Raw genomic sequence first — 21,892 nt, forward strand, 5'->3', positions numbered from 1 at the left:
AGCACTAGAAAGACTTCTCCATCAATCCATTATTTACAAGTTAGAACATAAGCACTATCTTGATCACGCAAGCAATATGTTATGCCAAGTTTTTCTTTTAATATAGAATTGATTGCTTGAGCAACTTTTCAGCGAATTGAACCCACCTTTAACAACGTATCTTTCTTTAATAGTCTTACATCCGATAGTAAGGAACCACTGCTTAGCTAAAATTTAAAAGCACACAGCCACAAAAACTTGATAATTTTCAGCCCGAATATGTACATGTTCTAGAGTGTTTATTAAATAAGTCAATCTAGTAGTTTACCCAAGATTTAGTGATAATGCTAACTATATATCAGATCGTTATGTGAAATATAAGGTCGCCCCCAAGAATAAGCTTATTTGTAAATCTTGCACACAGCATATTTACTTTCTCAATTTGAAGCTTTAATCATCTGGTCACGGAGATATTGATCATCAGAGAACTCAACCATTTCAGATGAGGAAGTGAGATCATGAATTGAAAAGACAGCATATGTTCAGTCACTGAAAAAAAAAGTAGAAAAATTTAGTTTGGATCTGCAATAGATTAGCTGTCAAAACTGTAAAAGCTAGAGATAAAACTATCTTTTCAATAAGTTATTTTTTCTTCAAATTCCATGATGCAACAATTTAGACGGGCATTAATAATTACATAAAGTTCCAAAATCAAAAAAGACTAGAAGAATCCAATTCCAGTGTACTTGTGTTATTCTATACACTTGGAAACCAATAATTTCCTGAAATTCAATTCCTGACTTGAGGGGGTTTCTAAGGTTACAGCAATTGCCAGGAGATATTATTTTTTCAACAATTTCTGAAAATATATTTTTTTTCTATGTTAATGCTGGAGTCACATGATGATCAAATCATAGCCCTTAAGAGACAGCTAAACAAACTAGAAATATTCACAGATTTACTTGGCACAAATAACAAACACACCATTAATGGGCTCAGCACAAAATTAACTGAGATTAAATACAATAATAAATTAATGAGCAAGCTTTCTGTGCATAAAACATTTCATTAGCAACCAAGTAACAACCTTTTACAGTCAGGGGACCATGTGATGCCAAAGGTTTTCAGTAAGAATGCAATGTATATCTGTATTCTGTGGACCCACAAACTTCAACTTTCAGCTTCAATAAACTTCTGCCTCAACTCTGCCAGCAGTAGCTCAGTGGCTTCTCTTACCTTTTTTCGATCCCAAAGTCCAGGTATTACTACATTCCATATTCCCTCATCTGGAATGCATCCATCTAATATCATCTCCTCAAGAATGCGAGCAGCTTTGTGCAGGTCTCCTCTCTTACAAAAACATTTGATCAAGCAATCAAAAGTGTTAATTTCAACAGAGATGCACCTAGTGCGCATGCAAAGATATAACTGAAATGCACGAGGTGAATCAACATTATTACAAAGGCCCTGGACTACCATGTTATGCATCCTAACATGAAGGCTCCAACTTGCTCGATTTGGTGAGATACCGCCAAGCACCATCTCATCAATAAAATTTACAGCTTCTTGATAGTTGCCTGCAGCACAGAGGCCGCATATGATTTTCCCATACAATCCTGCATTTGGTTTCAAACCTTGAATCCTCATCCTGTCAAGAATCTCCACAGCTTCACGTACCTTTCCTTCTTTACACAATCCACTGATTAAAGTACTATAAGTGACCATGTTAGGCAAATGGTGCTTTCTGACCATCACTTCTAATAACTCCATTGCTTGCGACGAATGACCACCTTTACATAAACCGTCCATCAGAGAACTATACGTAAAAACATTTGGCTCAATGTCATTTCGTTTCATCTCTTCAAGAAATCCTATTGCTTCATCCAAATTATTAGACTGACACAAGCCATGTATCAAACTAGTATAGGTAACAACAGAAGCTGAAAAACCTTTCTGCTCCATCTCTTTCAATAGTTCCTTTGCCTCACCAATTTTTCCTAGTCTACACAGCCCATTTATCAAGGTACCATATGTATATGAATCTGGCTGACATCCACGGTTGGGCATCTCCCGAAATATCCGTAAGGCAGAATCAACAGTTTCCCTGTTTTTACACAGGGCCTTGATCAAGATATTGAGGGAAACAACACTAGGTTGAATGCCCACTTCTCTCATCTCCCTGTAAAAACCAATAGCCCTCTTTACATGGTTTTCCTCCACAAGAATATCAAGTATTGTAATGTAAGCTTTTTGAGTAGGCCTAAGCAGAAAACCTTCCATTTTGTGAAAAACCCTGATTGCATCAAGTGGCCTGTGCACGCGTCCATAACCCCTGCATATAGTTAAAAATATTTCCTCTGTGACCTTACAATTTTCTTGCTTCATTCTCTCCAGCATCCCTTCTGCTGTCCTAAACTGGTTCACAGTGACTAACCTAGAGATCATGAGACCAAACGTTTCATGATCGTGACGAAACCCATTATTGTATTCAGCAGTTGCAGAATCAAACATATTAAAAGCTTTGTGCACATCTTTTTCTGCTTTAATTAACTGCACAACTAGGGAATTTGTGATTTGCTTTGGCCACTTGAACATAGTTTTACTACCCATAACCCCAATTTATATTATAATACTTCAAAATAGTATATATTTTGGAAGCTTGTAATGCTAGTTCCTCACAACAAGGTGGATGGCTCCAAGATTCGAGTTGTTTTTCGCTTATGCATTTCGTAGAATAGGTGCCAGGCTATATGATGCACCCAAACAATGAAGTGTCAACCACCGAAAGCCATGTTAGCTAAGATTGAATTGAAATGAAACCATTCAAAAATGAAATTATCTGTTTAAAAAAAATTAAAATAAATGTAGGAAAATCTCCGACAAATAAAAAAAGGAAAGCATGTTACCTTGTTTTTTGGGAGTGGAACATCATCGTCATTGTAATTTGTATCATTGTCGCGAAGAGAGTGGCCAAAGAGGCATCAAAACTTGGACCATCTTATTATAAAGACATGAGCCAATTGGAAGAGTTGACAACAAATATTGTATTTTCTTAATTTGGAAATCAATATAAGTGTGAATGAAGACAAGAGTAAGATGAATAATAAAATAAAACAAACTATTAAACACCAACATACCTTTTAACTTTGAATTTTCCAAACAATTGATTTAGCTCTATATAGTTTGGATTAGTCAAGGCACTGCAACAAATATTGAAAATCAAAATGTGTATATTAAAAGGCATATACTATTGGAAGAAAAATTATATTGCATGCTTTTTTGACAGAATTTAATGCTGAGGGCTAAAACCAGTACACAAGAATATGCCCACCAAACAGAGTTTGGGATTATTGTGACACAGATAGACTGACTTCCGTTTTGGCCGGTTATGAAAGAGTCTCGTGTTTGGGGGTTCTCGAGTGGAGACAGATATGTTAGCAGTTTGCGGTTGGCGGCCGCCCGGTGGCGCTGCGTCGTCACGAATCACCCAAAGAGCGGCGGAACCGCGGAAGAGAAAAATGAGAGCCGTCCGTCACTCCCTCTGTCCCTTCCTTGTGTAACCTTCGTGGGCTGGGCTCACTAGGCTGTTGTGGACTTCAACTTTTTTTTACACTTCTGTGGGCTCTTTTTTTTTTCTTGCATTAGTGGGTTGGTGAGTCGAGTTTTTAATCGGTCAAGCTGAATTTTTAACAGGTTCATGATATATACACCTCATTTTTTTTACAAGTACACCTCTTTTTTTTTAAAAAAAAATTAATTTTAAATATTCTTAATTTTTAATTTTTTAATTTTTAATTTTTTAATTTTACATCCACAATATTTAATTTAGTATTTTTTTTCACACATCTTCCCTCTTTTTTTTCAATTTTTACATGCACTCCCTTATCTTTCCTTCACCCTACCTATTTTGGTAGCATATGAAAATTAAAAGAGAAAAAAAAGTGTGTGAAAAAGAAGAAGAAAGTAGTAAATTGAAAATTAAAGCTGTAAAAATAGAAGATTTAAAAAAAAAACTACAATATTTTATAATTTTTAAAAAATATATATAAAGGAGGTGTACTTAGAAAAAAAGGAAGTGTATATATCATGAGCCTTTTTAACATTATTAACATTTGTAATTTTTTTTACTAATATTTGTAATATAAAAAAATTAGCTCAATTCGGATAAAACCCCGATTGACTTTGGATCATCACCTATTTTGACAATTCTATTAAAGGGAGGATTTATGTGAAAAGGGAACGCGGGTTTTTAATTTTAGTGGAAGAAAATTGAAGGACTTTTTTCTTTATTTACGTATTTTTTATACATTGTGACGATTCTCACTAAATTGTCTCAATAATTAATAACTTAACAAAAGTTATGTGAATGGTGATGTAAACTGTCTTAATATAACGAGGGATTCACTTACTCTAAATACTTACTTCATTTAATAAGTTGTGTTTTATATTAAAGTTTAACGATTAAACTGATAAATTAAATTTTTTTAATGTATATATTGAGTTTACATATTTTTTTTTTAAATTGAAGATTATTTGATACTTTATTTTATTAATTTAATTTGACGAATAACCATAAAAAATATTTTATATATTAATTTTAATTTATAAAACAAAGTACCAAATACTTTTAAATTTCTTTAAATTTTTGTATATTAGATTACGCATTAAAAACTTTTAATTTGACAATTAGGCAATTGAATTTTAATGTAAAAATAAGTTATTAAGTGAAATAAATTTAAGTTAATTTACTCTTAAAATAAGTAAATTTACCCTCTCCATACACACACCCTTTAAACCATAAAGCTTATGTTTAAGGTTTTTGTCACCTCCTAATAAGTATTTAATATTAATATGTTAAGTCTAAAATGCCCTTACAATTGTCAAATAAGGATATTTGTAAAAAAAAAGGTAATAAATATCACTTTAAATGTGCAAAATGTTAGATCAAACTCAATATGAAGTTGATTTTGATGATTACAAATGAGCCTCTTGAGAAACAAAAGTGCAACATGTAGTTTACTTTGTGCTTTGAGTCTCTTGATAAATAAAAGCACAAGTTGTATCTTGTATTGTGTGATTTTAAACTTTTTTGCTTGTGTGTTTTGTGTTTGGTGAGTAACCTAACATTTTATCATTATCTAAATGTTGATTGATGACTTAGACAAATGTTAATATTCATTTGTAAATAGAAATGATGTGAAAAATTAAAATATTAAGTTTTCACTTAAAATAATCGATCATTTTAAGTAAAAATCAATTATTTACTTTGTTTTTTAGTTTCATGAAGAACAATTGTTGTAATAATTGATTATTCATCAAAGTAATCGATTATTTCATAAATATATTCCTGGAATAATCGATTATTACTCAAAATAATCGATCAAAATGTTATTGGTTGATTTTTATAATTGTTAAGAACAGAATAATCGATTATCTATGTAAATAATTAATTATTTCAATAAGAAAACTTGTATATATCATTTTTCACACCTTAGGCATAGAAGAATACTAAGAACTTGAATCTTTGTGATATCATTTTACGAAAAGTAGTCTCTATAACACATTTCTCTATACAAGAAAAAGATTCTTCAAACTTTGTGATAACCTCAAAAAAGTTCAAAGAATTTAGTTGATCATCATCTTTATTGGGTAAAAGGTTAAACTACATTATTGATTCACCTTTTTTTGATCTGTTTTGTAAATCAGGTGAATTTATTCCATTAATTCTATATAATTGTAGTTATCTTACATGTGTTTCTTAAGTGGAGAAAATCTTGCAGTGGGATGTTACAAGTAGGTGCTTCTTGGGGTTCACCAAGTAGGTTATTTAATATATAATTGTATTGCATATAATATTGTGATTGTAAAATTTTTGACATTAAAGATTGGTAAAAAAATCTCAATCGGGTTGATTGGGGACTAAATGTAGGTCACGAGTGACTAAATCAATATAAAATTGGTTCTGCATTATTCTTTTTCCTACTATTGAATTCATATTTTTGCATTTATATTTTCATACTTATTGACATGTGTTGTTAAACATGTTCATTACATTAAGAATTGAATGAATCTAAACTTGTATTAAATATGAACTAAGAATTTTATCTAATAGTTATAAGTCAACACACTTCTTAAAAAAGTTAAGAAAAGTTAAAAAAAAAAACAGAAAGTTGTGTAAAAAACTTTGAAAAATCAATTTACCCCCTTTTTGGTTAGGTCATATTTTTTAACATAAAATATTAAAAATTTTGAAATGAAAAAGTCTAAAACATAAAAAAAAGTCGTTTCATGAGCACAACTTAATATTTAATTATCAATTTTAAGATATTGTATAGACCATGTGGATAAGAACTGGAGAAAAACAAACAAATGGCTTGCATGTTCATTCATAAACTTGATTAAAATCTATAGTGACAACCCTCGTATGTGAATCAACCAACAATACCATAACCACATTAAAAGGAACTAAATTTATTATGCAATTATAGTTGTTCATTGATCATTCAGGAGAAAATACAAGTACAATAGTCGTATTTTTTTATGATCATTATCAGTTTTGAGAACTATTTCTCCTAAAAAAACAATTTCTAACTAATTTGGATTGTGTAAAGAAGACTAAATTAAATAAATTTATTTGAATAACTAAAAATACAAATTTTTAAAATTAAGAAATAAAAAACATATTAAATTTCATATTTATTTACTTAGTTGTCCCGTCTTACCAATGTACGTTTGGTTATTTGTTTTCAAAAATAATTTATATGTTAAAGCATAAGTTTATTTATATACAATTTATTATAAATTTTAATTATATAATAAACATGCACGTGCATTGCATAGACTAAAATATTAGTATAATTTAAATATTTTAAATTTAATAAATTTATTTTTTTAAAAGACTTAATTATGTTTTTAGTCATCCGAATTTAAGATATATATAAAATTTAAAACTTGTATTTTTAGTCTTCAAAATATAAAAAAAATTATTATTTTAGTCTATCTATTCAAATGTCATTTATAATTATAAGTCACAATAAATTCTTCTATTATTGTCATTATGAACAAAAATATCACATTAAATCAATTAATACTACATTATTATTTCAATTTGTTATCATCAACTATATTATTAGTGGTCATAGAAAATTATAACTATTATTTTAAAAATTACAAATACTAAAAGTATAAATTTAAAATTTGAGGACTAAAATAATAATTTTTATATTTTTGAAACTAAAAACACATATATTTAAATTTGAAAGTCAAAAAAATTATATATAAGGACTAATACAATGTTTTTAACGGTATAAAGTCTACAAACACTACCATTAAATTTGAGGGATAAAAAGATAATTACCTTAAATTTAGATAATTAAAAATATAATTAAACCTTTTTAGAATAATATTTTTTATAAAATTTAAATATTTTATTTTTTGTTATTAAACCTTTTTAGAATAATATTTTATTTAAATATATAATAATTTTTTGTTTTGTTTTCTTGAAATCTCACTAACTTGAGTATTGGGAGCCTTACTGTGGCAAAACAGTCTCTGACTCGTCGGCCGACCTGTTGGCCCGCCAAAAATTGGCGGATCGGGTCCAATATTTCAACCCGCCAAACCTGCCAGCCCGTTGGGCCAAATAGCGGGCTGACCCGTCACAACCCGCCAGCCTGCATACTTTAATTTTTTTATATTTAATTTTTTTTTATGTTTAATTTATTTATATTCCAACGGAGCTTTTAATGTTTTTGAAATAGAAAGTTAAAGTTGATTAATTGTGTTTTGACTTGTTTCGTGGACTATCAAAAATTTAGTTTATTAATAATTTGTAAGTTTATAATTTGGTTTTGATTTTGGTGTAAGTGGACTAATTTCTATTTGATTTTGTTATAAGTTTGTAATTTGTTTTTGTTGAACATATATTGTATATAAAATGTATTAGTTTTTAATTTCATATGATTATATTTATTTATTTGTAGCAATTTTTTTTATTTGAACATAATATATTTTTTTTAAATTTTTTTGTAATATTTTTTTGTGGTATGCGGGCTGGCCCGCAGACCCGCTAGCCCGTCCTTAGGCGGGGCGGGCTAGCTATCCCAATGTGTTTTTCTATTGACGGCCCGGGCTGGGCCACCCGTTTTTTACGGGCTATTGGCGGACCGGGCCAAAACGGGCTGGGCTGACCCGTTTTGCCACCCCTACTGCTGATAGTGTTTGGGAAAGCAAAGTTCCCTTTGTTTTTGAATTTGAAATCGGGAGGGAATCCATGTTTGAAGTAGCAAGAGTCTATGGAATGATTTTCCTTATATATATATATATAATACACACATATATTCATCTTAATAATCACCAAGTGAACAAATAGTTTATCTTAAATCATGTCCATCAATGTTTAGTGTATGTCTCTCTTTCTCGATGCCTATTAAAATCCTAGAAAAAATATGAATTACTTGAATCATCAAAAGTTATTTATTATCTAATTAACCTGAGTCAAAAGTTATGTTAAAATTATTATTTTTTAAATTACTTAAATCACATATTCACACGATTTGATGATTCATGAATTATCCCACAAATGAATTAATAACATTTAGTTGAATACTATTAATGTAATATTTTCTTGTTGAGTACATAAAATTCAAACTTAAAATGTTTTTCAAGGAGGACCACACATGTACTACTTAAGAAAAATCACAAGTTCTTAAGGTGTATTTAACAAGATTAGGGATGTTATTATTTTTTTTTCTACCACTATTATTAAAAATAAAAGAAAAAATTACAAATATTTATGACAAACTTTGCATCTATTGACCAAACTTATACCATTTGACTTAATCCCTCGAAGTGAGGATTGACACACTTTTGTTTGTTGAATCATTTCTTCCCTTGACCATAAGTTGAATACCTCATCTTATATCACATATTATAATTGATTTAGCAAATTTCAAGAACTTAAAAAGTGTCCACACACCAACCAAATTTCAAACTATTATCATAGACTCATAAACAATGTACGATTCAAAGATGATAAAAAAAAATTCAAATGTTGAATTGGTCCTTGTCACAACCCAAAAATTTTTTATCTTGCGACCTATGGTTTAGACATCCTTTCGAAAATCTCATCAATTAAGGAATGCCTGGACACCAGACTAATCGTTGATTAATGATTTTGAAAAATAGGTTCTTAGGAGTCGCCACTGATGTTTTACTCAAAACATTGGAAAAAGAAAAAGTTTTCGAAAGTCCAATAATGGCCTTGATAACCAAAATTGGGTTCGGGGATCGGTTACGTGTAGGGAAGATATTAAGCACCCCTATAATGCCCTCAATCAATACCATTGTGATGAAGTTAGTATAGTAAGAATTAATAAGTTAAATATTTAATCTCCTTTATCAATAGTTATTTACATGCTTGAAATTGAAGTTACACAATTGATCCTGAAATGTCTACATGATTGCTTTTGTTATAACAATGTCTATTAAAGATGAAAAATAAAATAGAGAGAAGACTATTAAAGATCAGAAATAAAAGAGAGGAAAAGATTGATTGAAATACCTTGTAGCAAGCTTTGTTAGATCTTCCAAATATGGAAGTTCTAGGTGCTTTGTGACAACCTTTCACACTACAATATACCTCACAAATATAAGAAATACAATAGGATGGAGAGAGAGAGAGAGAAATTTCGAGCTCAAAGGAGTCTTATCTGAAATTTTCAGGTCCTGAAAACTGTGCCTGAGTCGTCTATTTATAGACATCAGAATTGACCAGAATGACCCGTTCCTGATTCGGAGCGACCTGTTCTGGATCTGTACGTTATGTGTTAATTTCGCATCTGCAACGGTCCGTTCTTAAACTATAACGGTCTGTTCTAGGGTTGAGTTTTACATGTAACTGCCTATGCTGGAATGACCTGTTTTAAACTAAGGTTTTAGGTTTTTTTAGTAACTTGGAATGGTTCGTTCCGATTTTGGAACAGCCCGTTCTGGGCTACTAAAAACAACTTTTTTGGGCTTCAAGCTTCCTTGTTGTCATGTCCGGTTGTTTCTATACTTAGGAGCTCCTTTTCATTGAATATGAAAGTCAATTTCTTTGTTTGTATGCTCCGGACAAAATTGGGTGTCTACAATCTCAAATTATATTGCATTTTGAGAAGAAAAACTCTTTAATTTTATATAACTCCACAGTCTAAATATAAAAAAAAATGTATCTAATTATTTGTTGTAATAACTATTTTAGGGTCCATATTATTCTTCTTGTTGTGATGTATTATTTTAATAATTAATTTTTGTTGAAGAATTTAATTTATCGCTTTAGTAAAGTGTTTTGGTCATTGTAATGAGATATCTTTTTCCCAATCATAAATGCTTTTTCTTTTTGGTCAATGGAAGAGAGAAACTTGATGATTCTTGAGACCATTCTTGCAGGCCCAAAACACACTGGAAGTCCAATGAAAAGCCCGCTTGGTGATGTGTGGCAGCCAGAAGAACCATAATGGGGCCCACAACAACATGAACCTTAAACATCGATACGATCATTGCACGAGAATATCTAAAATCACTAAAACTGAGCCCTCGAAACAAAAACACTTTCTAAAGAACCAATCCAACACACCCCTTGAACAAAACACATGTTCAGTAATTCTTCTCTCTCCAATTCCTTAGGCCACTTAACCAATTGGTCAAAAGTAATATAAAATAATAAAAAAAACAAAATCAAAAGAAAATTCAACGAAAGAAAAATCGAACCCTGAGAAAAAGAAAGAACCTCGGCATTAAAAGTTCATCCAAATTAAAACAACGTGGGGGAGAAAATGGGATGCACACAACACACGCAGAGTGACCAGTGAGAGAAACAATTCATTTTTAGTTAATTAAAAAAAAAACAAAATTTAGAAACATAAACAAAAGAAAAAAAGCATTCTTCATTCGTTGGGTTTGAGTTTGTTTTGTTTTTTAGCTGGCCCTCCTGTTTGACACGAGCATCATCAATGATCACACCGTTCGTTCATAAAAGCGATAAAAAAAAAGAAAAAACAGATTAAGAATATTATTATAGTAAAGTAATTAATAACGAAAGGAAAATAAATATGAAAAGTGGTGAAGGTGTTGTAGTTATAGGAGTCATCAGCGACTGTTGTTTTTGGTTTAATATTTTTGTTTATGAATATGAATATCAATTACCACCCTTATTATTATTGATTTATTATATAATTTGGTTTGGATTTTGTTGTTTTATTCTTCATCTTCAATGTTCTTTCTTTTCAATTTATTTTTTCATCAGCGGATAATAATTGTGTGCCTTTCCATTCCTTGACTATCACGGAATTTTTGGTTTCTCGAAGAGAAATTTGGGATGACAAAAATAAATAAAAACAAAGAAACACCAAAATCGATTCTATTCTATTGCCCTAATTATTTTTTCTTTTTCTGGTCTGCGCTGGTTTCTTTTTGTGGCTTCGTTCTGGATTCCTAGGGTTTGAAGGGGGAAAAGAGGTTCGATCGCGATCGATGGAGGCCGAGGCGGAGAACGACGCCGTCAAGAGAGAGGAGAACAGCAACGAGAACGACAACAACAATGAAAGTAACAGCAAAATTGGAAATTCCAGTGAGGGTCTCAGCAAGCCCAAGCGCCAGATGAAGACACCGTTTCAGCTTGAGACGCTCGAGAAAGCTTATGCTGGTTCGTTAACGCTTCTTTTCTTTTGTCTTCTTCAATTTTTAGGTTTTTTCTTCACTCACTTTTTTGTTTTTTGTTTTTTGTTTTTGGTTAGTGGAGAATTACCCGTCGGAGGCGACGAGGGCGGAGTTGTCGGAGAAGTTGGGCTTGTCGGATCGGCAGTTGCAGATGTGGTTCTGTCACCGGCGTTTGAAGGACAAGAAGGACTTGCCGTCGAAGAAGCCGCGTAAGGCGGCGGCGTTGCCGGATTCTCCGCTGGCGGAGGAGCCCAGGCTTGGTCTGGAAGTGGGTACTGAATACGGATCCGGGTCGGGTTCAGGATCCAGCCCGTTTAACCGCTCGGAGTTGAGGAATGTGGTGCCTCGGGGCTACTATGAGTCGCCGCAGACTATAATGGAGCTTAGAGCAATTGCTTGTGTGGAGGCTCAGTTGGGGGAGCCATTGAGGGAACATGGACCCATTCTTGGAGTGGAGTTTGATCCTTTGCCGCCGGATGCATTTGGGGCACCATTAGGTATGTTCCTTGATTCTTTGACTTGTTCAATGGTTGTGTACTTGAGTTGAATTGAGTGAACTCTATCAATGTATGATGCTTTGTTTTCTATTTTACCTTCTGTTTGTATGTTTATGATGGCACGTGCAATTCAGCTCTTTACTGAACTTGTTTTGGATGCCTTGTTTATTGTTTTTCGTTGTACAGCTCTGCTTAGGTATTAAGCTGATTACAGAGTTTCTATTTTTCATATGTATGTCGTTTTTATTTTGTAAACTAGTTTCTTCGGTTTTCTGTTTTAGAGTATCATTGTAAGGAGGGATGAAAGTCTTTGTTTTTAGATTTGCTTGTCATCGGCTGATTTTTTCAACCTCGAAGTATTGTTAGAAGCATTATGTTATGAGTTGCTGATAAATAGTGAGTAAACTCACATTTTAATCCTCAATATTGTATCATTCACATTAGATGGTAGATGTTTATGGATAAGGGTTAGCATGAGTTATGTTTATTGAAGTTTTGGGACCAAAGGTGAAGTTTTAGTGAAGGGATTAAAATGACCAACACTTGCAATATTAGATAGCAAAGTGAGGGTTGACTTGATGAATAATTGTTTGTGACGGGTGCGTGTGCCTTTTATTTTTGACTGCTCACTAACTATTTTCTTTTGGTGCAGCTGTTACGGAACAACAGAAGCGGCCTAGTCTTGCCTATGATGGTAAAATATACGAAAGACATGATCATAGGACAAACAAGGTTAGCTTTTGTTATGGTATAACTACTTGGTGTTTTGGTCTGTAAGATTATAATAATAATAATGATAGGACACAGAATATTCATGAAAGGAAACAACTGCATATTACTACTGGAATTGAACCAAAAAATGAAATTCAATACAAGCACATTTCTCATAAACCAGAGCTCAAGGCACCTCGAGTCCTCTCTCAATAACAACTTTCCTCTAAAACACGCTGTCCACTCCAATCACTATAATTCTCCCTCCATAATAAATGTGGCACCTAGGCATACTCCTCCCTAACTTCCTTGCAAGCTCTCATTTCTGCTTTCTGGAATAAGCCTTCCAGACCATTGGTTTCATTGGACTTGGATCCAATAATTTATCTTTGTGGTCTTCTTCCCAATTGTTGGGCCTAAGCCCAAGATTTAGTATCCCATTTTCCATCAAATTAGTCATGTATCGAGCTCTGGGTTATATTGATAACGTTTAATATTGTGTGGAGCGGCCATTGCGTAGTGTTTTCGTTATTGTGGCCCAGATTGTGGGTCACCGGGTCTGTTGCACACAATGGTGGTGCAATCTTGATGTGTGACAAAATTCCAATTTTACCCCTGCTCCAGTATAAAAATGACATTTAGCCTCGGTCAGACCGAAAAAGATAAAACCCTAATCCCCCCTTCATCAACGAATAAGACATTCCTCAGTTCTCTCTTTTTCTTCTCATCGAAGCACGTCTTCTCTCAGCCCAGCCATCTTTGCGAGAGATCACTGCATCTCAGGTCACTGTTAATGTGGTGTGGCCTTCACTTCGAAACAAAATAGGCCATGTCTTCTCTCTGTTGGTCTGTTTACTTACCTTTGTACCTTCACTGTCTCCTGCCACTTTTCCATCATTTGGGTTAATTGATTATAATTTTGGAGCATTATTTATTTAACCAAGTATATAGTATTAATTGATTATATTTATCAATTATGTATATGTATACAAAATTTTAAAGTAGTGTTTGTCTTGCTATGCTCTATCCTGCTATATAGCATTTCCAGTGCCAGTTGCTACACATTGCTGTCTGGAATTGATAACTATGATTGAGCTACATGTCAAAAGAAAACCCTTTTTTAATCATGATTGTGTGAATTAGTTATCAAGATTGGTGCCTTTTTAAATGCTTTTCCTTCATGTTGTATATAATGGTATTCCTTTACTTATTATGTACTTTATGACTTCACATTTTTGTGAATGGCATGCTGGATCTATAAGCTCGAGTTGTGATATGGTGCATATTATTACTTTAATCTCTATCCTTTATTTGGATTTCATTTGTGTAAAAGGAAGAGATTTAATGTAGATGTGTCGACTTGGGTATTCACTTGGTATGCTGTTTGATTATTTATTCTAGTCATGGGTGTATTTTGTCCAATCTTTTCATGCCCATAATGTTTTTAAATGCTCTTTTAATACAAACAGTCTTTCCTCAGTTTCCTTTAGTAGTTTGTGAAAAAAGTTGGTATTATTTATGCATATTTACGTTATACTTACTGTCCAAATCTTGCTGGTTGGTTGTTTTATATGATATTTTGATTTTAAATGGTCTCCATTTCAGACAATGGCAAGGACATTCCATGAATATCCTTTTCTTCCAAACCAGTCTGGCATTAGATCTGATGTTTTTGGACAACTGAACCTACCTCATTTACATGATCCAATTGAGGCTCCCTCCAGAACTCCTTTTCCCCTTGGAAATGAACAGCAACCCAGAATTCATGCTCCCCAAGGTCATTCTTCTCGTGTTCGTCTTTTGTCTCAACAGGAAAAGCAAGTGATTCCCTATCCATCTCCTCCTCGAGATAATGATGGAGAACCCAAAAGGGAACCTCACACAAACATAACCAATACTGGAATGAACTCTCACTTTTCTGATCACCCAATTATTGGACAAGAAAATTCTTATGCCTTACCTGGTGGCCAAGTTAACCATAACGATGCAATATTGAGGATGGAGAGGAAACGGAAGGTATTAATTGAATTTGTACTTTTCCCTAATTATTGTTTGATGTCATTTTCCTTAACTACGTTAAATACAATATTTTTATGGAGGATGATATATATTGTTGACATTATTTATGAAGAGTGATGAAGCCAGAGTTGCTAAGGAAGTTGAAGCCTATGAAATGAGGATGCGGAAAGAGCTTGAGAAGCAAGATAACCTCAGACGAAAGGTTTTATTAAAATGATTTCTGCCTGTCACTGTGCCACCATGTGTTGTGTAGAATTTAAAAGGCATCCTCTTATCTTTAGCTTACCCCTCTATTTTCCCTCTCCCTTTCAGAGTGAAGAGCGGTTGAGGAAAGAAATGGAAAGGCAAGATCGTGAAAGAAGGAAGGAAGAAGAGAGGTTGATACGTGAGAAACAACGAGAAGAGGAAAGATCAAAGCGTGAGCAAAGACGGGAAATGGAACGAAGGGAAAAATTCTTGTTGAAAGAACATTTAAGAGTAAGCTTTTACAGCCTGTTGGTTTTAGCCTTCCTGTGGCAAATATTCAAACATCTGTGGATTTTTTATGTAATCTACTATCCTTTTTCTTGTGGTTTTTCTTTCAAAAGGCCGAGAAAAAGAGGCTAAAGGAAGAGATTCGCAAGGAGAAAGAGGAAGAGAGGAAGAAAGCTGCCCTTGAGAAGGCAAATGCTCGTAGAATGGCTAAAGAATCTATGGAGCTTATTGAGGATGAACAGCTGGAATTGATGGAGTTGGCTGCTGCAAGCAAGGGGCTTTCTTCTATTATTCATATTGATCTTGATACTTTGCAAAACCTTGAATCATTTAGGGGTGAGCAATTATCATGATATTACTTTCAATAGTGTTTGGTAATTGGGTTCTATTACTGATACATGTTGTACTGTAGATTCATTGTGTGTATTTCCACCCAAAAGTGTAAAGCTGAGAAAGCCATTTGCCATCCAACCCTGGATTAACTCAGAACAGAATGTTGGCAACCTTCTCATGGTATGTTGGTATTGTCAATCATTTATTGTTATATGGTAGGATAATGTTGCTCTGAACCTATTATCTCCAGCTCTGATACTGTCAATAGGGGAAAGGGGACTTTTACCCTTTCACAGTTTCTGACAGTGGTTTATGTCAGCTCATTCATGTTTTTTATTTGTTTTATATGCTTAATTGAAGATTCTGAATTTAAAGCTTGAAAGCTGTGGTCTGTTACTCTATTTCAGGTTTGGAAATTCTTGATTACTTTTGCTGATGTCCTTGAATTATGGCCTTTTACTATTGATGAGTTTGTACAGGCATTTCATGACTATGTGAGTAAATCTGGCCTTCACTATTGATTTTGTGCTGCATATGAACTGCATCTTTGTGTACTCTTTGCTCATTATGTATGTTCAATTCAAACCATTTCGATTGCAGGATTCTAGATTGTTGGGTGAGATACATGTTGCTCTGCTCAAGGTGATAATAAAAGACATTGAAGATGTTGCAAGGACACCTTCTACAGGAATAGGGATGAACCAGAATGGAGCCGCTAATCCTGGAGGTGGGCATCCAGAGATTGTGGAAGGAGTAAGTTGAAATGTATCTTAAATTTTATCTTTCCTTTTAAGACAAATACTAGATTTATCCTAGACTGTTGACTCTGACAATGCTGTCTTTGTTATGTTTTAGGCATATGCATGGGGCTTTGATATACGAAATTGGCAGAAGAACTTGAATCAGTTGACATGGCCGGAAATTTTCCGGCAGTTAGTACTGTCTGCAGGATTAGGACCGCAGCTGAAGAAAAGAAATATTACATGGTCCTATGCAATTGATAAAGACGAGGTTCATTTTCTTTATTTTTTGTATTAGTTTCAGCTCAGATTCCTATGTTAACTGAAGACTGCCATATTTTGCTGCCTATAGTCTGAAACATATTTTGTGATATCATCTCAGTTCACTGGATCTGTATAAAGCTTTTTGTTGCCATTGAATACTTTCACTGAGGATTTATGGTTTTGCTCACATTTTAAATTAACAATGTATATTATGGTCTTACTTTTCTGCCTTTGATTTAGTGGTTCAATTATGTATTTGTAACTGCAGGGAAAAAGTTGCGAAGATATCATTTCTACACTCCGTAATGGTTCAGCAGCTGAAAGTGCCGTGGCCAAAATGCAAGAGAGAGGTCTGTTAGCTCCTCGAAGATCAAGGCACAGGTTGACTCCTGGAACAGTTAAATTTGCAGCTTTTCATGTTCTCTCACTTGAGGGTAGTAAGGGTTTGACAGTACTAGAGCTTGCTGATAAAATCCAGGTGAATGGTTTACCATTGTATAAACTGTAATTATAAAGTGCTTTCCGAAAAACTGACATTTGTTTTTATATCTCTTTTCCTGCCAGAAATCTGGTCTTCGGGACTTGACAACCAGCAAGACACCTGAAGCATCAATTTCTGTTGCTTTGACAAGAGACACTAAATTGTTTGAAAGAATAGCTCCATCAACATATTGTGTTCGGACTGCATTCAGAAAGAATCCTGCTGATGCTGAGAACATTCTTTCAGAAGCAAGAAAGAAAATTCAAATATTTGAAAATGGGTTTCTAGCTGGTGAAGATGCTGATGATGTTGAGAGAGAAGAGGAATCAGAAAGTGACGAAGTTGACGAGGATCCTGAAGATGATGATTTAGTAAATCCTTCAAGTGCAAACCAAAATTCTGAACAGTATGATGACACAAACATTTGCTCATCAAATGGAAAAGAAAATTTGGGTCACAATGTAGATCTTATTCAAAATGAGTTTGATACGGATCTACCTTGTTTTCCTAAGAATGTTTCTACAGATGCTGATTGTCTCAGTTCTGTCACTCCACAACCTGTTGCTTGTGAAGATTTAAATGCTGGAAATCTTGTTCAAGATAATATGGAAATTGATGAAAGCAAATCAGGAGAGTCCTGGATTCTAGGGCTTGCTGAAGGAGAATATTCTGATCTCAGTGTAGAGGAGCGTTTAAATGCTCTTGTCGCGTTGGTTGGTGTAGCAAATGAAGGAAATTCAATCCGTGTTGTTCTTGAGGTGAATTCTTTTCTGTGTAGTGAGTACCTTGTGTTTATTTTTGTTTAGTTTTTATGTTGATATCGAGAGTTTTTTAGGATCGACTGGAATCAGCGAATGCTCTGAAGAAACAAATGTGGGCTGAAGCACAGATAGATAAAGTTCGTCTGAAAGATGATATTATTGGTAAATCGGATTTTCCATCAGTTGCTGGGAATAAGGTTGAGACACAATACACATATCCAGCTGTGGGGGGCAACCAAAGTCCAATGCTTGACATTAATATTAACAATATTAATAATGAAGCATCACCCAGCACTGCAGAAAACCAAAAGGGAGCTCTTGTTGCACAGAACATGCCTATGGAGAAGTCCTCGTCAATTCAAGATTTTGGCACGGGTACTTGTGCAGACATCCCTCATACTCAGGTACCTGCACAATATTCGAAAAGATCACGTTCACAGTTGAAATCTTATATTGCCCACATGGCAGAGGAGATGTATGTTTACAGGTCTTTACCCCTTGGCCAAGATCGAAGACGAAATCGATATTGGCAATTTGTTGCCTCTGCTTCCAGCAATGATCCTGGTTCTGGCAGGATCTTTGTTGAATATCATGATGGGAAGTGGAGGCTTATTGATTCTGAAGAGGTAAATTGTTTATTCTGTACTTAAGCTGATCGACTAAATTGTACATTGATTTTGACATGTTTATTATATTTCAGTGTCAGTGCATGCTTTAATGTCATGTATGTTAGGACACAGCAAGTCTCCTTTTACTTTTAGACATACTAATTCCTAAGAGACTTTTCCCCTAAATTTATTTTTTTCCCATCAATATCTGATCTTTAGCAAATGGAATTAATGAGCCTCTGAATTTTAGACATTTGCCCCATCCTTAGTATATTCATGGAATCATGGTAACTCTTTTGTATAACTTTCTAACCTTTTATCAAAGTTCCTTTTTTCTTTACCAACAATTCATTGATACTGCCTTGGAAATATTATTGAATTTGTGATTCATTTAAATCTTTAGGTGCCAATTTTGTGTAAAAATTAATTGCTTTATTTTTTTTGTCATAGTTGTTACAATATTATTTATTCTACTATTGCAATGCAGGCCTTTGATGCTCTTTTGACGTCATTGGATTCTCGCGGGATCAGGGAATCTCATTTGCGCTTGATGTTGCAAAAGATTGAGAATTCCTTTAAAGAAAATGTTCGAAAGAAGAATGCACGATGTGCCAAGAATGGAAGTAGAGGCGAAGTTTCTATTAAAATTGAAGCTAATGAAACATATTCTATCCCTGACCACAATGCTGGATCCGACAGTCCTAGCAGTACCCTTCATGACTTGAACCCTGATATATCTGAAACTTCATCATCCTTCAAAATTGAGCTTGGGAAAACTGAGTGTGAGAAGAAATCTGCCTGGAGAAGATATCAAGATTTTCAGAAGTGGTTGTGGAAAGAATGCTATAATTCATCAGTTTTATGTGCAATGAGATATGGGATAAAGAGATGCAAACCTCAGATGGACATTTGTGATGCCTGCCTCAATCCTTATTTTGTTGAAGACTCCCATTGCAATTCCTGCCACCGGACTTTTCCCTCGAATACTGGATTTAATTTTTCTAAACATGCATTTCAGTGTCGTGATAAGTTATCCAAAGATAATTGTTTTTTGGAATATCCGCTTCCCTTGCGAACAAGATTGCTTAAGGTCCTGTTGGCTTTTATGGAGGTGAGTTGATGGTAACTCTGCTTTCACCTTCTATCAAAATTTAAAATGGTATTTTGTGCCCTCTGATAGTTTGACTTTTGAGGAGTATATTGTATTTACATGTTGATTTACAGGTATCTGTTCTATCTGAAGCATTTGGAACAAGTTGGACTGATGATATGAGGAAGCACTGGGGTGTAAAGTTGAGCAAATCATCTTCTGTTGAGGAACTTTTACAGGTTTTGCATGCCCTTTCAATTCTTAAAAGTTCTAGCCTCTATATCTCTGCATTACATGCCTGCTCAGACATAAATAAATTAAACAATCTATTTTGCAGATATTGACCCTATTTGAGAAAGCACTACGGCGAGATTTTCTGTCCTCGAACTTCTCTACAACAGATGAATTGTTGGGATTAAGCAGTATGTCAGAAAGCTCTGTGCAGGCTTCAACTGATCCTGAATCTGTTGCTGTGCTTCCATGGGTTCCACTAACCACTGCAGCTTTGTCTCTCAGGCTTTTTGAGATTGATTCATCCATCAGCTACGTAAAGTTTGAGGAACATGAGCCTTGTGAGGAGAAAGAAGCAAGAGAATACATAGTGAGTCTCATTTTTCCTTTATAGTAGAGTGCTTTTACTAGTCTTAAATAGCAGGGTTTGATGTTATCATAAGCAGTGCTGCAAGTTTCCATTTTTATCTGAAAATGCTGAGGCTGAGCTATTGCGCATCCAAAAGACTACAAGCAGATTAGATGTCAAGTTCCCCTTGAATTTATGTTCCTGTTTTCATATTTTGGACCGAATCTTTATTTGGAAAAATTTCTCATGATATTTATTAGGAACATTAATGCACCTAACTTGCTATTTGCAGAAGCTTCCATCGAGATATGCTCACACAAAATCTAATAGGGAGGTTGAACCAGCAGAATTTGACCATATTGAATTCACTAAAGATAAATCTGTTCATAAGAAAATTGTACGAAGTGGCAATAAACGGGGACGGGGGACTAATGAACAAGGTCGGGGTAAAAAGCTGGCTAAAAGAGTGTACAATTCCAAGCGAGATGGTGGACGCAAGAATGCTAAGGTCACTGACAATCTAAGTCACAAATTAAAACATCAGGCTCGAGGAACACAAGGACAAGGTGCTGGGCGAGGTCGTCGGACAGTAAGGAAACGGAGAGTGGGAAAGAGAGCTGTTGAAGATTTGTTGCTGGGTCATACGACAGCCAGTCATAGCTCCAAGATTGATAGGGAACCGTTGAGAAACTTAGATGAGGAATGGGATGGCGAAAAGGCAAGTCCCATGACTCCTGTACACATTGGGGTTGTTGACAATAGTAACAGTGCTGAAGAGGTGGAATCTGATGACGACAATGCTCAAGCTGTGGAATATGATCAAGGAAACTGGGAAGTAGGTTTTAATGGTGTTCCCCCCAACAGATGGAGTAGGGATTTGGTTGGAATGAGTGACGAAGATGTGGATGCTTTTGAAGATGATAATGATAATGAGAATGGCATCGAAGAGAATGAATTGGAGGATTCAGAGGCAGATGTTATGAGCGAGGGTTCAGATGGGATAGCAAATAGGGTAGTAAATGTTGGAGGGTCAGACTCGGCTTTGTCTGAAGATTCTTCTGATTAGAACATCCATTTTTAATCGCTCAATGAAGGGATTTGCACCTGAAGCTGCATTACATTTTTGATATTGCAGCTATACAAAATACATGAGCTCCAAGTCATGTCTTGACGAAGAGTTTATGGGTGAGTAGATTTAGTGTATATTATCCATGCAAAATGGAGCCTTGTATTTTTAAGCATCTTGAAGCAGAGGGCTTTGTAGCCAGCCTCATTTTGTTTTTGTATTTTTCTCCTCCTTGTAATAGAAGATACTCATTAATTAATAAAGTTTTATTATACCTTTTTGTCTGGACTAACTGGAACTGATAAATGTTTATTCGCTCGGAAACATGAAGGAATTAAAATCAAACCTCAAATATATCAATCAATTTAAGAGGTGCTTAACAGAGGAATTACCAGCATACTCTTCGCATTCATTTGTGCAAAAGTCTCATTTTCCTTGTTTAAATACATGCCCAAATTTAAACCCTCGTGTTAAATTGCTTATTGCTGTTACTCAACTGCACGCGGTCTGATTGCCTCCTCGTTCTACATTATGGTTGGGCCTTTTTAACACTTCTATGAAACTAACCATTTTCAGCTAAATAATGCAT

At 34.3% G+C, this 21,892-nt stretch overlaps 2 protein-coding genes across 7 annotated transcripts; one reads left to right on the plus strand and one right to left on the minus strand.

The window, feature by feature from the left end:
• Positions 1-125: 125 nt before the first annotated feature.
• LOC109811538 (pentatricopeptide repeat-containing protein At5g46100) lies at positions 126-3,553 on the minus strand. 5 transcript variants are annotated; one of them, XM_020375305.3, is made up of 5 exons: positions 3,295-3,553; positions 3,117-3,179; positions 2,886-2,976; positions 1,067-2,725; positions 126-528 (listed from the first exon to the last, which is right to left on the minus strand). In XM_020375305.3, the coding sequence occupies exon 4, from the start codon at positions 2,587-2,589 to the stop codon at positions 1,150-1,152; it is 1,440 nt and encodes a 479-aa protein (XP_020230894.1). In that variant the 5' UTR covers positions 2,590-2,725; positions 2,886-2,976; positions 3,117-3,179; positions 3,295-3,553; the 3' UTR covers positions 126-528; positions 1,067-1,149. The 5 variants fall into 5 exon arrangements, with proteins under 5 accessions (XP_020230894.1, XP_020230895.1, XP_082922555.1 ...); XM_020375306.3 differs by having other exon boundaries at positions 1,067-2,776; XM_083066429.1 differs by having other exon boundaries at positions 1,067-2,976; positions 3,311-3,553.
• Positions 3,554-10,666: 7,113 nt separating this feature from the next.
• Positions 10,667-21,595, plus strand: LOC109811517 (homeobox-DDT domain protein RLT1). 2 transcript variants are annotated; one of them, XR_014430562.1, is made up of 19 exons: positions 10,667-11,665; positions 11,757-12,176; positions 12,829-12,908; positions 14,493-14,903; positions 15,019-15,108; positions 15,219-15,383; positions 15,494-15,716; positions 15,793-15,893; positions 16,121-16,207; positions 16,314-16,466; positions 16,569-16,724; positions 16,986-17,195; positions 17,282-17,956; positions 18,034-18,585; positions 19,055-19,678; positions 19,792-19,896; positions 19,995-20,079; positions 20,174-20,258; positions 20,530-20,739. XR_014430562.1 is itself a non-coding variant. In XM_083066404.1 (18 exons), the coding sequence occupies exons 1-18, from the start codon at positions 11,494-11,496 to the stop codon at positions 21,301-21,303; spliced, it is 5,262 nt and encodes a 1,753-aa protein (XP_082922530.1). In that variant the 5' UTR covers positions 10,784-11,493; the 3' UTR covers positions 21,304-21,595. The 2 variants fall into 2 exon arrangements, 1 of the variants encoding a protein (XP_082922530.1); XM_083066404.1 differs by having other exon boundaries at positions 10,784-11,665; positions 19,995-20,258; positions 20,530-21,595.
• The last annotated feature ends 297 nt before the right edge of the window (positions 21,596-21,892 follow it).

This window comes from Cajanus cajan, chromosome 1 (assembly GCF_000230855.2).
Source record: "Cajanus cajan strain Asha chromosome 1, NIPB_CcT2T_4, whole genome shotgun sequence".
Classification (NCBI taxonomy): Eukaryota; Viridiplantae; Streptophyta; class Magnoliopsida; order Fabales; family Fabaceae; genus Cajanus; species Cajanus cajan.